The 13,868-nt window shown below is 32.5% G+C and overlaps 1 protein-coding gene across 7 annotated transcripts in view; it reads left to right on the top strand.

The window, feature by feature from the left end:
• LOC113517207 (syntaxin-1A) overlaps positions 1 to 13,868 on the top strand; it is a 70,091-nt gene that overhangs the window by 42,490 nt on the left and 13,733 nt on the right. For 4 of the 7 annotated variants that reach the window (XM_031912301.2, XM_026901796.3, XM_031912302.2 and 1 more), the window contains exons 3-7: positions 290 to 389; positions 8,868 to 8,942; positions 9,695 to 9,951; positions 11,333 to 11,470; positions 11,646 to 11,756. In XM_031912301.2, coding sequence (XP_031768161.1) covers positions 290 to 389; positions 8,868 to 8,942; positions 9,695 to 9,951; positions 11,333 to 11,470; positions 11,646 to 11,756 — 681 coding nt within the window. The other 3 variants (XM_031912303.2, XM_026901794.3, XM_026901793.3) reach the window with 3 other exon arrangements.

The raw sequence follows: 13,868 nt of genomic DNA, 5'->3' as shown, positions 1-13,868 counted from the left end.
TAGTGAATATATTAGTGAAAATTAAGTTCTATGAATAGTTTGCAGCGCTATTTCCTAAGCTATGAGCTACTATGAGTTATATCTGTATAGTTATACGCATAATTGAATACATTTTTAAATACATATACATATTAGGAAAAGATCCAGGTCATCCATACTTTTAAATACAGATATTTCTTTATAATAAGACAGAGATTTCTACTGTGTAGGAACCTTCAACCATCCGAAGGCAGTGTAAGGTCATTTACGAGTACTAGATTTATAAATAACAATGATGTTTTTTCCACAGGTGGAAGAGATACGAGAAATGATAGACAAGATTCAAGCCAACGTCGAAGAGGTCAAGAAGAAGCACAGCGCCATCTTATCAGCGCCCCAATCAGATGAAAGTAAGTTGAACTATAGATATCGGTAGGCAATGTTGTCTGTAATATATCATCTGGTGGTCTCCATTTGAAGACATTTTTATGCAACTTAGAATGGCAAACAAGCTGACGGCCCAACTGATGGAAAGTGGTAACCGTCGCCTATAGACATGAGCAGTACCATGGATATAACAGAGTATACTGTTTCGTCCATGATACCCCCATACATTGGCATTCCTGAGGACTCAGGTGTTATTCCCCTGTACTCGGTAAAATATATATAGAAATCGTTTGCATGGGTAACTCCGTTCTACTTCAACTTCCTGCTGCCAAGTTGCTATGCTTGCATAGTGTTTTTTGTGGCAACGAGGTTCAAATACTGAAGTGTCATGGGCGTTTGAGCATCATAGTGTATACATGTGCCTGTTCATGTCTATAGATGACGGTTATCATTCTCCATCATGTGAGCCACTTCTTGTTGTAAAAAAATAATTAAAGTTTTTTTAAAATAGTATTGACTGCATTTGATGCACGCTTACATTGTATGTAATTATTAAATCAATAACCTTAGTACCTTTTATGTGGTGACAATTAAATAGGGTTTCACCAGTCTTATTCATTCCCACGATTCGTATGGCGCACAGTACACCTGTTATGGATTGCGAACTGTTTTAAAATATACTATCTAAGTATCTTCCAGTCCTGTGAAAATTATTCAGTTATATTGGTAGAACAATCCCTTAAAAGGATGCCAACGACTTGTAATATTTTTATGTTCTGTACATTACTTATATAAATCCTTTTAAATATTTCTTCATCTAATTTTAGATATTTCTAACCTAATAAAAAGACTTAGATGGTTTACTGAATCTTGTCTATAAATGTGTCATACCTATGTAGTGTTTGGCACAGAGCTTTTATGGATGCACTAAGCGTGGGCTGATTGAAGTTACTCGTACTCCCACAAGTTTGTGTGGGCGAGCATTAAATGAAAGGCAAAATCGGTGGCATTTACCCAGACACGAAGGCGACGCGACGTCTCGTCTCTGTTCGTGGGAATGGCATAAAATCTACATATACCTAAAAGCGAAATGCTTCTCTCAAACTATTCAAGAAATCTTCGAAATAAAAGGTCTGCTCAAACGATAGATAATTCTTGGTGTTCATTTTTAAGTTAATCGATTGACACTGAATTGCATGATATAACGCACAGACGTGGAAGTACGAGCCTTAGACAAGAAAATTCATTTTTACTTCCATGAACAAAAGTGAAATTAATGACAACTTCTATAAACTCGGTTCATGAACGTTATGCCTTAATGCCTTATAATTTAATAAACACTTCGAATTGAAACAATATCATGCAAGAATAGCATGCTATAGTAATATTATATACTCGTATCCAAATTATCCAAATATGAATTTATTACCTTTTTACCTACGTATGGTACAACCTGTATTGAATTACTGCGGATTCAATTGTCGACTGTCAACCAACGATAGATTGTTACAAAGTATAACCATACTTTGTAATACAATAATATCGCAATTTGAACGCTATCGTCAGATCACTTTGATATCGTGTTCATACATTGTAATTATTTTGTTGGATTTTATTCCAGTATAGATAGATGACCGGTAATATTGGTGAAACAAAGTTTATTGTTATATACTATTATACTAGGTTACTAGACAGCGAATGACATAATTGATAACGGAACGCTTGTGGCTTTTCATGTTTCATGAAATTTTTCATTTTCATGTTATATTTTATTTAACCGCATTTTACTGTTCGCGTTTCGCGATAAACTCCACAATATACCTGTTATATTTATAACTGTTATATGGGTAATGAGCTATGGCTATGGCTTTGTCGAGACGAGATTTTGATACGAGATTATTTGGAATTCATGAAAACCCGGGCTACATACCTACATCTATTTGATTTACATTCCTTATAACTAAGTTATATCAACTTTATCCATATTTTATACGTTTATTATGAATTAAACATTTTATTTAGCAACTTTGTAATAAATCTCCTGAGGTAGTGTATATATAAGTACATTCTCATTGAATCCCTTCCGAATTTCATTATCGGTCGGATCTATTTAAGAAACAAACTTTTCTAAGTAGATATCTATCTAGATGATTACTTCAGTATTTTGTTTCTGTATTGGTTAACCTGTTTTAAGTGGTATGAGTTATCCGTTTATTTAACACTTTGTTAACATACGAATGCTGTAATAATTATCTTTATTTTCTAGTTAACAATATTCATTTGTACGAATATATTTTTATTGAAAAATACCACTGTTAATTTACAATTGAAAGCTTATCAAAAAGAGCTATTTCATAGAATCAAAGCATTAGGTAAGAGTGTACCTACACTACAACATGGGCCCTCAGCTTGAGCGTTACGAATAGTCACGATTAGCCATTGACGGCCGAGCCGACCTAAATAGCGTCGTTGTCGCCATATCGAGCAAGTTCACGATAACCTTTTATTCGTCTATTATAATAACTAAACGAGCTCAATTTGTACCCTTGAATCTCGCTAATGAAAGTATTTAACCATACTTTGTGCTAAACTAACAATTTGTATATATAGAATACAAATCAACACAGATTTTAATATCTTTTTTAATTTTAGAGGGAGACTTTGTACAAAAGTCGATTGCTTGGGTACCTCTGACCCATTCGTGTTTCTACCATGAAGCAGTTGTGTTTGCATGGCTGTGTTTCGGTTTGATGGGTGGGATATGGCGTGAATTTACAGGGTACGGAGGAATAACACCTGAGTCTTCAGGAATGGCAACGCATGGGGGGTATCATGGGCGAAACAGTATGTGTGTGTACTGTTATGTCCATGGTATTGCTCATGTCTATAGGCAACGGTTACCACTTTCCATCAGGTGGGCCGTCAGCTAGTTTGCCATTCTAAGTTGTATAAAAAAAATCTAATTTGTGTCTCGTTTGGCTCCGAAATTTCGGAAAACATTTCATGGTAGGTCCTCTGAGCGTAGTTCTTTGTTCGACTTTGGCTTTTTTGATTTCACTTTGCAATGTATTTAGTTCTCAGTTTGGAGGTCATGTGATTTGTTTTAAAGTTTACATCATTTTTATTTTCAGTGAAATCTGCATTGGAATAGAGGTTTTGGTAAAATTCAGATGCTGTTTCTATTATATTTATTCGGTTTGTAATACTATTTTGGTTGCTTTCCAAATTAGGTATCCAAGAAGTGGTTTCATGGAGATTTTTTGTTACACCTGATGCAATGATGTATTTTTCTAATATTTGTATCTCTTTGCTCTCTTGGCTTTCCTTACGTATACCTTCTCTGATTTTTTTACTTTGTTATTTCAACGATGTTCCGTTTTTCATTTTTATTGACAATTAACCTTTTTCTTTTATTTCCATAAAATGTCCTCTCAAGTAAAATATACTCGACGAACGTCTTGTTAATTTCACATTATTAACTGTATCGTCTTCATTTCTGTGATTGTCGTTTACTGCTTAGTATAAGGTTATATTAAAAGTTTGTATTGAATTTATCAAAAGTATATATTAATATAATGTTTTTTTTTTTTTCAAGAACTATATATATTTATAATATATTTTAGCATCACATCTGCCCATACAAAAGTCATTTAAATATTTCTGAAGTGTTTTTTTTTTTTATAATTCTATCGTATAATTTGTACTGCACTCCTTGTATATTCGTTTCATATTTGCTTTTACGATTTTCAATTTGACTGGAGATTTCAAAGTAAAGTGATAGATTCGCGAAATCAATGCAAACCCATTAAGTCTCTTCGAAGAAATGAAGGGATCAACTTGACATGAATCGATGTGGAGAAATTGGATTTTATTTTTTAATGGCTTCTTCATTTCAATTCGCTACCAATCGGCACTTTGTTAAAATTTTTAAATCACTTCATATTTCTTACTGACAAATAAATTGCCAGTAAAAAAAGTAATTAAAATTACTAATTTTAATTATTTTGTTGATATGGTTAAAGAAATAAGTTAATGTGATAGAGTAGTAATTAGTATAGAGAAATTATTTTAAGTTTTCTTTTTACTTTTTACGTATAACGAAGTGTTGGTATGTCTCGTATGTAAAAATGGTTTTAGCTTTTTTTTACTTATAGTGATTATAAAAAAAATACCATAAATGTACATATAGAAATTTCCCAAATCTAAACTAATTCACTAATTATTATATATCAATAAATCAATCATCAAACAATCCATCCATTACTTATTCATTTTGCTATCGGCGGTAAACCATTGTTCAGTTGTTCGGTGTAGGAACTTGGGACCAATTGAAGGAGGAATAGATTCATAACTTTACTAATTGGGTTTCCGTTTTTGACGTAGACGGAATCGGTCAGAAAATCGTTCGATCACGATGTAATCGACGCAAATTGATATAAAATATGCATCAGTTAAATCTAGATTTTATATGACAGCATTTACATATTTTCTTATGTCATATAATATTTCCTTTGACACCCACGGCAAAGGAAAGGATGGTCATATGGCTAAGTGGTGGCATTCTATTTCGCGACCATACGGTAGATAATTTGAAATTACGGTGGTAGAATTTTGTCTACAGTGACGAATTAGTTTAATTCCGTGATGTAGTTTACTTACGTATGGATAAAAGTGTCGTAAACCTCTGCATACAAATGACATTCATTAGATCGTATTACGAGAACCAAAAATGTTGTGTACTCGTAATCCTATTGGACTGTTTATTTATCAGGTATTTCCTCCACAATTAGACAAATGTAATTAACAGTTTCTGTAAGACAAACGTCTGGTAGAGTTTATTATGTACTAGCTTTTTGCACGCTATTGTGTACGCGTGAATTTTAGAAGTAGAAAAAACAATTATTTTAATTATTTCTCGGTCAGGTATCACGATAAAACACACCCATATTAAGTTAGACCTTCAAAAACGCTGCTGTGAAAGCCGTATTCCATTTGGTGTGGTAGTTTTTGCATGACGCCGGAACAAACATACAGATCAAATTTCTAAAAATAGATGCCACTATTTTTTATTTATTTAAACTTTAATGCACAGTAAAATTGTATGTACATTTGGCGGACTTAACACCGGACGGTGTTCTCTACCAGTCAACTATTGGTCTTATTAAGACTTTTTAAATATTTGTTTGATAGTTTTTTTTTTTTTGTAATGGTTTAAAAGAGTGATTGTGTCTAGTAGAGTCGCAGATTATCGTAAAATCTTGTAACCCTGCTTATTTAATTCGTTTTATTATTTTTGTGAATCCGGTTCTTCTTCTTTTTTTTTCTTATTGTACTTTTTATCAAAACTAAAATTCTTCAAAATTACAATTCATATTCAACTAATAATCAAGCTTTATTATATTTATTTAAATATACTCTTATATTGAAAACCTACGCAAAAACTTGCTAATACTATTATATATTACAATTACAAATTCTTTTATGTTACGTTTAATCTTCGTAAACGTTTTAACAATCACATTTCTCGAAAATTAGTTTCTTTATTTGTTCGAAGAATCTAATTTTGTTTATTTTAATAATATTGTAGTCTGTACGTATTACCATTGTTTTTATTCGTATGCAAGCAATATGTAGGTATAAAGTATTTGCTCTAATCCAGTATTTATTCACGTGCCTAGTCAGAGTCACAATTATCCCTAAATGCAATCTCACGCCTCAAATTGCGAGTGAGAGCGTGCGTTATCTTTTATTTAAAAGCCTATCGGGATCTGTGTTATAGCAAGATAATTTAATTCTAAATTACGCCTCTATCCCATTTGTGTTTCTGCCGTGAAGCAGTTGTGTTGGCATGGCTGTCTTTCGGTTTGAAGGGTGAGATATTGAAATTACAGGGTACAGAGGAATAACACCTGAGTCCTCAGGAATGACAACGCATGGGGGATATCATGGGCAAAACAGTATATTCCATAGTATTGCTCATGTTTTTAGACGACGGTTATCACTTCATCAGATTATTATTTCGGTCACCTTGTTTTGTATTGTAAGTTGCATTAAAAACATTGTCAAGTTTTTATTATTTCTGTTGCATATTGTTATTGATTTATTATTTAAAAACATTTATTTATTCTTTGTTGACCACATTACAAAAAATGTTTCGTAAAAAATTAATAAGAATTTTTTGTTTTTGGTTGAAAATAGAATAATAAATCATTTTACTAACATTTAGGCTTTAGTTTTAAAATACATGATATAGCGATAATTAAACTTAAGATACTTCAGGTCACTCTTCATTTGTATTTCATTTCATAGGTTAAAAATTCTTATTCTGTTTTATCTGTTTGGAGCAAATTAAAAAGATATAAATCGGGACAAATCGCAAACAGATGGCAACCCTGTTTGCAGCACGTAATCAATTACAGACGACGGCAGACCGATAGGCTCGAGTATTCCAACAGGAAATGCAATTTCCGTGTCACAATATTACGGAAAATTGGCTGTGATACAACACGCAGCTAGGTGCTTCTTTGCCCAAACCTCAACTATAATAATATTTTATAATTGGGTTAGCCATTATTAATAATCAGTCCACTTCTATTTATAGCATTAAAATTTATATTTTCAACATTGTAAGCTAGAGTTATACTTCTATGTTTAGCATATTATAAAAAGCAATTTTCATTTGCGACAGTGATGCAATAACAAAATGTTGTACATAAGTAAAAAGTAATAAACACTTACGAATTATATTGATTTATAGAGTTACTATATTATTTATTCGATATGCTATTTGTACTAGATTCAGAGGAGATCAAAATTACACACACGCGGAGATTTCTTAACTCTCACCCTCACTTAACCCCCCGTCATAGACGTGAAATAGTCCTAAGCCTTTGATGTTATTTACTTAATTCAAAGAAACCAGCTGTTCATTTAAAAGGGTCACTCGATTACATTCTTATTAAAGTACTTTCAATAATGTACAATGTGTATCCATTCAATACCAACAAAGTGAAGTAATAATTGTATCCTTCAACAAAGTACTTTCCAGGAAATCTTACATCGTTTTAGGGGCGATTACTTTTGTTACTGCAAGTTCAAGTTTGTCTTTATAGGGAGACAGTAGAACCGCGAACTCGTTGACTCGTAATGGTTTAACTTCGTTATCGAAACAACTTGTCTCAGATTGCTTTTCGCTACACAGATTACTTGATTGGGATTGTTTAAAAGAAAATATGAAAATAGAATGAATGTGAAAATTACGTGGGCTACTGATGTTTAAATATAGAAATAGATGGCAATAAATCTTGTATATCATCCAAGACATAGTAGAAAAGAAAAACTGCAGATCTGTTTTGAGCCGGCATAAATGCTTGGCCAAAGTAAAACAAGATGAGAGTAGAACGGATTCTTTGTTCTGTTTTAAATTAATTAAATACGGCAACACCTAAAGTAGATAACACATCCCAAATTTTATAAATATTCCTCTAATTCTGCCGTCGAATACCAAAGTCATTCGACAATGTCAGGCTCGCGTTACAACCGCTCATTACTAAGGATCCCGGATGGTCCCAAAACTAGTCAAACTTTCTCGACTAAAATAAAAGGAAATCCGGTAGTTATTATATTAAAAGTAATGTTAATGCCAGAATTAAATAAACATGGTTTAAAATACGTAGCAACATGACATACAAAATTTTTTGAAATTTGGGTATGTTAATAGACTATTGGCGTTGACTATACGATCTGTACTCGTATTATCAAATGAAGCTACTAATCTCGTTTGCATTAAAAAGTTTATAATACTGTCTCTAAAATTATGATATAACTATCTATGCTTGAACATTAACATTTGGTAATAATTTTTTGGAATGCTAATTAACTCATTCTCGTGATTAGTGAATTATGTTATTAATAATTTAAATTCTATCAATATGCCTCAGTCACCTTCTACTCATATAAGGGTCCGCGTACTACGAAAAGCTCAAACTTAACCGATTTTGATGTATCGATTTAAATTGAATATTCCTATATTGTGGTACTAAAGTAAATTGCTGCTGCTGCTATGCGTACGGAGTTTTATATTAGCAACATATAATTATCCACTGACTTTCTAATAATTCAGTAATAATAATAAAAAATTGTTGAAGGTGTATATTGTTTATATTATTCAGTTTAGTAAACCTAGATAAATAAATTTTTAATGCGCACAATTATAAAATTATGGTCATAGAGGATTTTTCTATCAATTTGTAAGAAATAACATATAAAAGCATTAAAAATACTAGCAGTTTCACTGACTATTTTTAATATTGATCGTCGTAATTGGATTACGGATGGACAATTAGAACTAGCTCGCGTTTATACGTCGACAATGCGACCATTTATTATGCAGGACTACATTGTATTCATAATTGAAGAGGGTTGATCTCATTTATTAAACGTTTATCTATTTATAGAATTTGATAGTTTACTAATGTTGAAATATTTATTTGTATTTGCAGAAACAAAGCACGAACTAGAAGACCTCATGGCAGATGTTAAGAAAAATGCCAACAAAGTCAGAGGAAAATTAAAACGTAAGTATACATTTATGCATTTATTTACTTCTTCTTTGCTGTATAAATATACATACATCCTAATGGGAAGTAGTGCGGATTTAAGGTATTTTCTCCCTGTAGATCATATTTTTTTTTTTTTTTATTTTATTTATTAGGCGCACATAACAGAAGTTTACAAATAAAAACTTAAATTATAATATGCAAGTACATAACGGTATCAGGTTTCTGTGCACACAGCATGATCCAATAATAAATGCGACTGCAACAAAGCTATTAGGTTGCAACTATAGTGAAAAATTTAAACATAAAAATAAACATAAACATAAAGAAAGTTAAATAAAAAAACCAAAACAAAATTATTTTTATAGTAAATACTAATCATATAGTAAATAAAAAATTGTGTCAAGACAATTCTGCTTTTTAAGATTTAAAGATTAGCGTTTTACCTTCAGTTAAATTCAGTCTGTAAAATTAATAAATCAAAATTGCATAACCCTCCTGCCCACATATCTTTAATATCAATGTGGAAAGATCTAAGGGAACAAAACCCACATATTTAATTTTTCTTTGGTTCATTGAAATGAAAACGATTCCATGAAATCATGGTTTATCGTATTAAATTCAACAATTTCCTTGTATTTATTGAACTTGATAAATCATCGTGATTGTTAAGTTTTTAACTGGAAAACCATCAACCAGATCAGAGGAGATTGTGTTTAATCAAATTAATCCAATATTTGTACTAAATAAAAATCTAACTTATTCCACAGACATAGAACAGAACATCGAACAAGAGGAGCATTCGAACAAATCATCAGCTGATCTCAGGATAAGAAAGACACAACACTCGACGCTGTCTCGCAAGTTCGTGGAAGTGATGACGGAGTACAACCGGACGCAGACCGACTACAGGGATCGGTGCAAGTACAGGATACAACGGCAGCTGGAGATCACTGGCAGGGCGACCACGGACGATGAACTCGAGGAAATGTTAGAGCAGGGAAATTCTGCAGTATTCACCCAGGGGGTGAGTTGAATACGTTTCTACGTAATCTTCATATAAAAATATTACGAAATATATGTAAAATTTCTACGATTACGAATTCTGCCATATGAAATCTTTTACTTACATATGTTCATTGTATTATGTATATTATTTCTTTTAAGTTCATTCTACTTTTCAAACTCTAGTATTACTTCTAGGCTCCGTACTTCCGTAGAGGGTCGTTGGTAATAAATCAAGGACGCTAGTTTTGTTGCTCGTATGATAAAGACGGAGCAGTACCGTCTCTGTCTTACAAATAGCAACGTATAAGTACTTGACTGGAGCCGCTTGACCTTTTACAGTTAATAAAGTATACATAGATACATTAATACAGTTTGTGTTCACTATCTTACACATAATTAATGAATGCGCTATGGCAACAGCTAATGGGCTAACTGATGTCACAGCGCATTACACACAATCGTGCGGTGACGCACCGGCATGCACAGCCAACACAATATATTCGCTCATAGCGTGACACATATGTAACTAACTGCTTTGTTTACGTTAGACTTTACTACGATTAGAGTAGAGCTTATCATACGTACGCGTTAATTTAGTTTCATTGCAAGATCGTGTAATTACAATATTTAACTGCCCCTCCCACGTGTCTGTCGTCAAGCAGGTGTATTCGCATTCCTATATTTTGGTCTGAAATATGAAATATAACAATAAAATTAATAGATATGGTAACATTTTACTCCGTAGGTGCTATACCTCATAACAGCAACCTTTGTTGTTACATAGAAAATTTAATCTATGATCATAGAGTTTTTTGTGATTTATGTCGTTTACTACTTTTTTGTTAGAAGGGCCGTTAGCTTGTTTCCTATTCTGTGTTATACATAATGAAATATTATTGGATTGTACAATATTAATATTATTAACATACTGAGTATCTCGCATTATAAAACAAATAACACCAATCACATAATGGTAAAGGCAGACGTACGACGGTCCCTTTTTTATTCACTTTAAATGCATTTCCGCACATTTTACTATGATGTTGTTCATGTCTATAAGTGGCAGTTCTAAACAAATTGCAAACAGACGACAACGTAAAGTATTCCGTTGTCATTTGTTTGTAACGAATGCATACTCTTAAAATAATTTTAATTTATTTACACTAAATAAAAATTTGGAAAGTAGAGTAGGGGAGTAGCTTTCGCTCGGTTGCGTTCGTTTCGCGCGCTTATAAACAAGCATTACACCAGCGAATATGTTAAAATTAACACTGGAGCACTGGAATATTCTCATGAAATACGTATAAAATTTGTTACATTGCATGAGTACGTTGCGATCGCTACTCACTCCTTATAATTGGATAAAATAAAAGAAAATCGTTTTGGCGTGATGATTTCAGATAATAATGGAGACGCAGCAAGCGAAGCAGACACTGGCCGATATCGAAGCGCGACACGCCGACATCATCAAATTGGAGACATCCATTCGCGAGCTCCACGACATGTTCATGGACATGGCGATGCTCGTCGAAAGCCAGGTCACACACTTATATCACGTATACGCCTCTCATCAAATTCACAACACTTTACACATGATACCTTTATTATGGTACTCATATCGATTTCAATCGATACTACATATGGCAAGAATTTAGAAGTAGCAATTAATAATATGAATTAGTCTATAAAATAAACGAGTTCCTATGGATACAGGGTGAGATGATCGACCGCATTGAATATCATGTAGAACATGCTGTGGACTATGTACAAACTGCCACACAAGATACAAAGAAGGCCCTAAAATATCAGAGCAAAGCTCGACGGGTGAGTTACAATATACCAGTGCAGAATCATTCGTTGCTAATTGTTCTTTTTTTTTTGTTTCGTTCGTCCCTTGTCCGTGTCCAATGTATCCACTTCCAATTTCCTTTCCTTATTTATGTTGGGTATAATTTGACTTATTACTGTCCTTTCTTATTATGTTGAATTGGTGATTGGTTCACGCCATGTTTTGTTATTTTTATGTTTTTTTTTTCTGCATAACACATTGGCTTTAATTGTTGTGTTTTAACTGTATGCCGCTCCAACTAACACTTGGTAATGGGCTTATAACTCCCCCAACCTAACTTTCAATATTGTGTGTAACACATATAACTTTTGGTGTGTGCGTAATTTGCCTATTGCATATCGTGATATTTGTTATGTAACAACTGTAACTAATGCTTTATGATCGTTTACTTCTAAAATTGGTTTTATTAATTATATACATGTTATAAAAAGTGTTCATTAAATGTAACAAACTTTATAATTAAATAAATCATAATAAATTAGGGTAACCCTGAATGTTGTGTATACTTAATTTATAACATTTATCCTTCTGTGTCGAATTTTTAATATTTTTTCTACTTATGGTTTTCGACTAAAAACTATTTGTCTATTAACATTCCGGACCAGCTCCGTTTGGTGGGTTCCTGTAACATATAACCTGGGGGATATGTATAAAACGGTATGAACCAATCGGCTGCCCAGTATGCCTGGACGTCTGTCCCGCTCCCTCCCAGCGCCACTGACCTTAGCGCGAGCAGGGTGAACTGATAGATCGCATCGAGCACCACGTGTCGCAGACCACAGACTACGTGGAGACCGGCCGCGGCGAGCTCAAACAAGCCTACAAGTGGGCTATTAAGGCGCGGAAGGTAAAACACCGATCGCACACTATCTCGGGGTTGACTATCTAACAAAGCAAAGGAAATCTTCAACAAGACATAACTAGCAATGGACATAATGCTAACAATAAATAATCTGACTTTTTAATCGGTAAAAGAAAAATAAATATGTATTTGAAACTGTGTGTTCTTCATATTGATTAAAAAGTCATCAGCGGACATTTGCTTCAAGATATATGACTTCATACTAGAGCCTTTAACAATTTCAGTATTAATACATTTGAATCATAAAATCTTAAATGGTACGCATGTTGATTCTCTTCGTAATTTCTTTTCTATGCTTTTTAAAAAAAGCATGATATTTGATTACAACAATTACAATAAATGTTGCACGAAGCTGTACTATTTCACAAAATATGTATAACAACATAATTTGTAATAATTTAAAATATTATTCTTCCGTTAAAACCGACTTCGATTATGACTCTATATCCAACTAATAGGAATTTTTGAAACAGCACAATAAGAGCAAGGAATGTGTCTACAGGTAATAGTTACAAATCTACTGATATACATTCACAAGTCACAAAACCAAATACAGTCGACATGAATATAGTCAAATTCAACAATGTTTTTCTTTAACCTAATAAAAAAAAATCTTGTTATTTTGTTTTTACTAAGTAGATTTCAAGTTGACAAGATACAACAAATAAAATATAGTAAACATTCCCGTGCTTGTGATATCTGTTATAAAATATATAAAAAAAAAAAAAACATTGTTATGATAATTAAAAGACTATAAAACCAATATGTCGTAAAATTAGACAAAACGGTATTTAGATAACGCTTCGATCTTGTCAAACATTACATTTATTATTTAATAACTTCAAATTATCTATATACCTAATATCAGTGTAGCGAATAATTGCACACATGTGGTGGATTTATTGGCTTACAGTTCAGCTTACGATGTGGTGATGGTTGTACATTTATTTGGCACGTGTGTATACAATCGTTTATATATGTTCACTATTGTTATATTTATTAATAGTAATAAGAATATTAAATTGAAAAATGCATGAGCATATTTTACTAAAGGTGACCGCCGAACATATTCATTAAAAGTCCATATACACTTTCAGTTACAAGGCGCGCTTGGCTAGAAATATAAGAAACAATTTTGATACATATTACAATATTACATTTATTTATTCAGCTTCCATTATATGAAAGTCAAATAAATACGTGTGATATTGTAAATATGTTGCAC

Source organism: Galleria mellonella, unplaced genomic scaffold (assembly GCF_026898425.1).
Source record: "Galleria mellonella isolate WM207_F2 unplaced genomic scaffold, CSIRO_AGI_GalMel_v1 utg78, whole genome shotgun sequence".
Classification (NCBI taxonomy): Eukaryota; Metazoa; Arthropoda; class Insecta; order Lepidoptera; family Pyralidae; genus Galleria; species Galleria mellonella.
The sequence above is the reverse complement of the archived record's forward strand: the minus strand, read 5'-3'. Positions and strand labels throughout refer to the sequence as shown.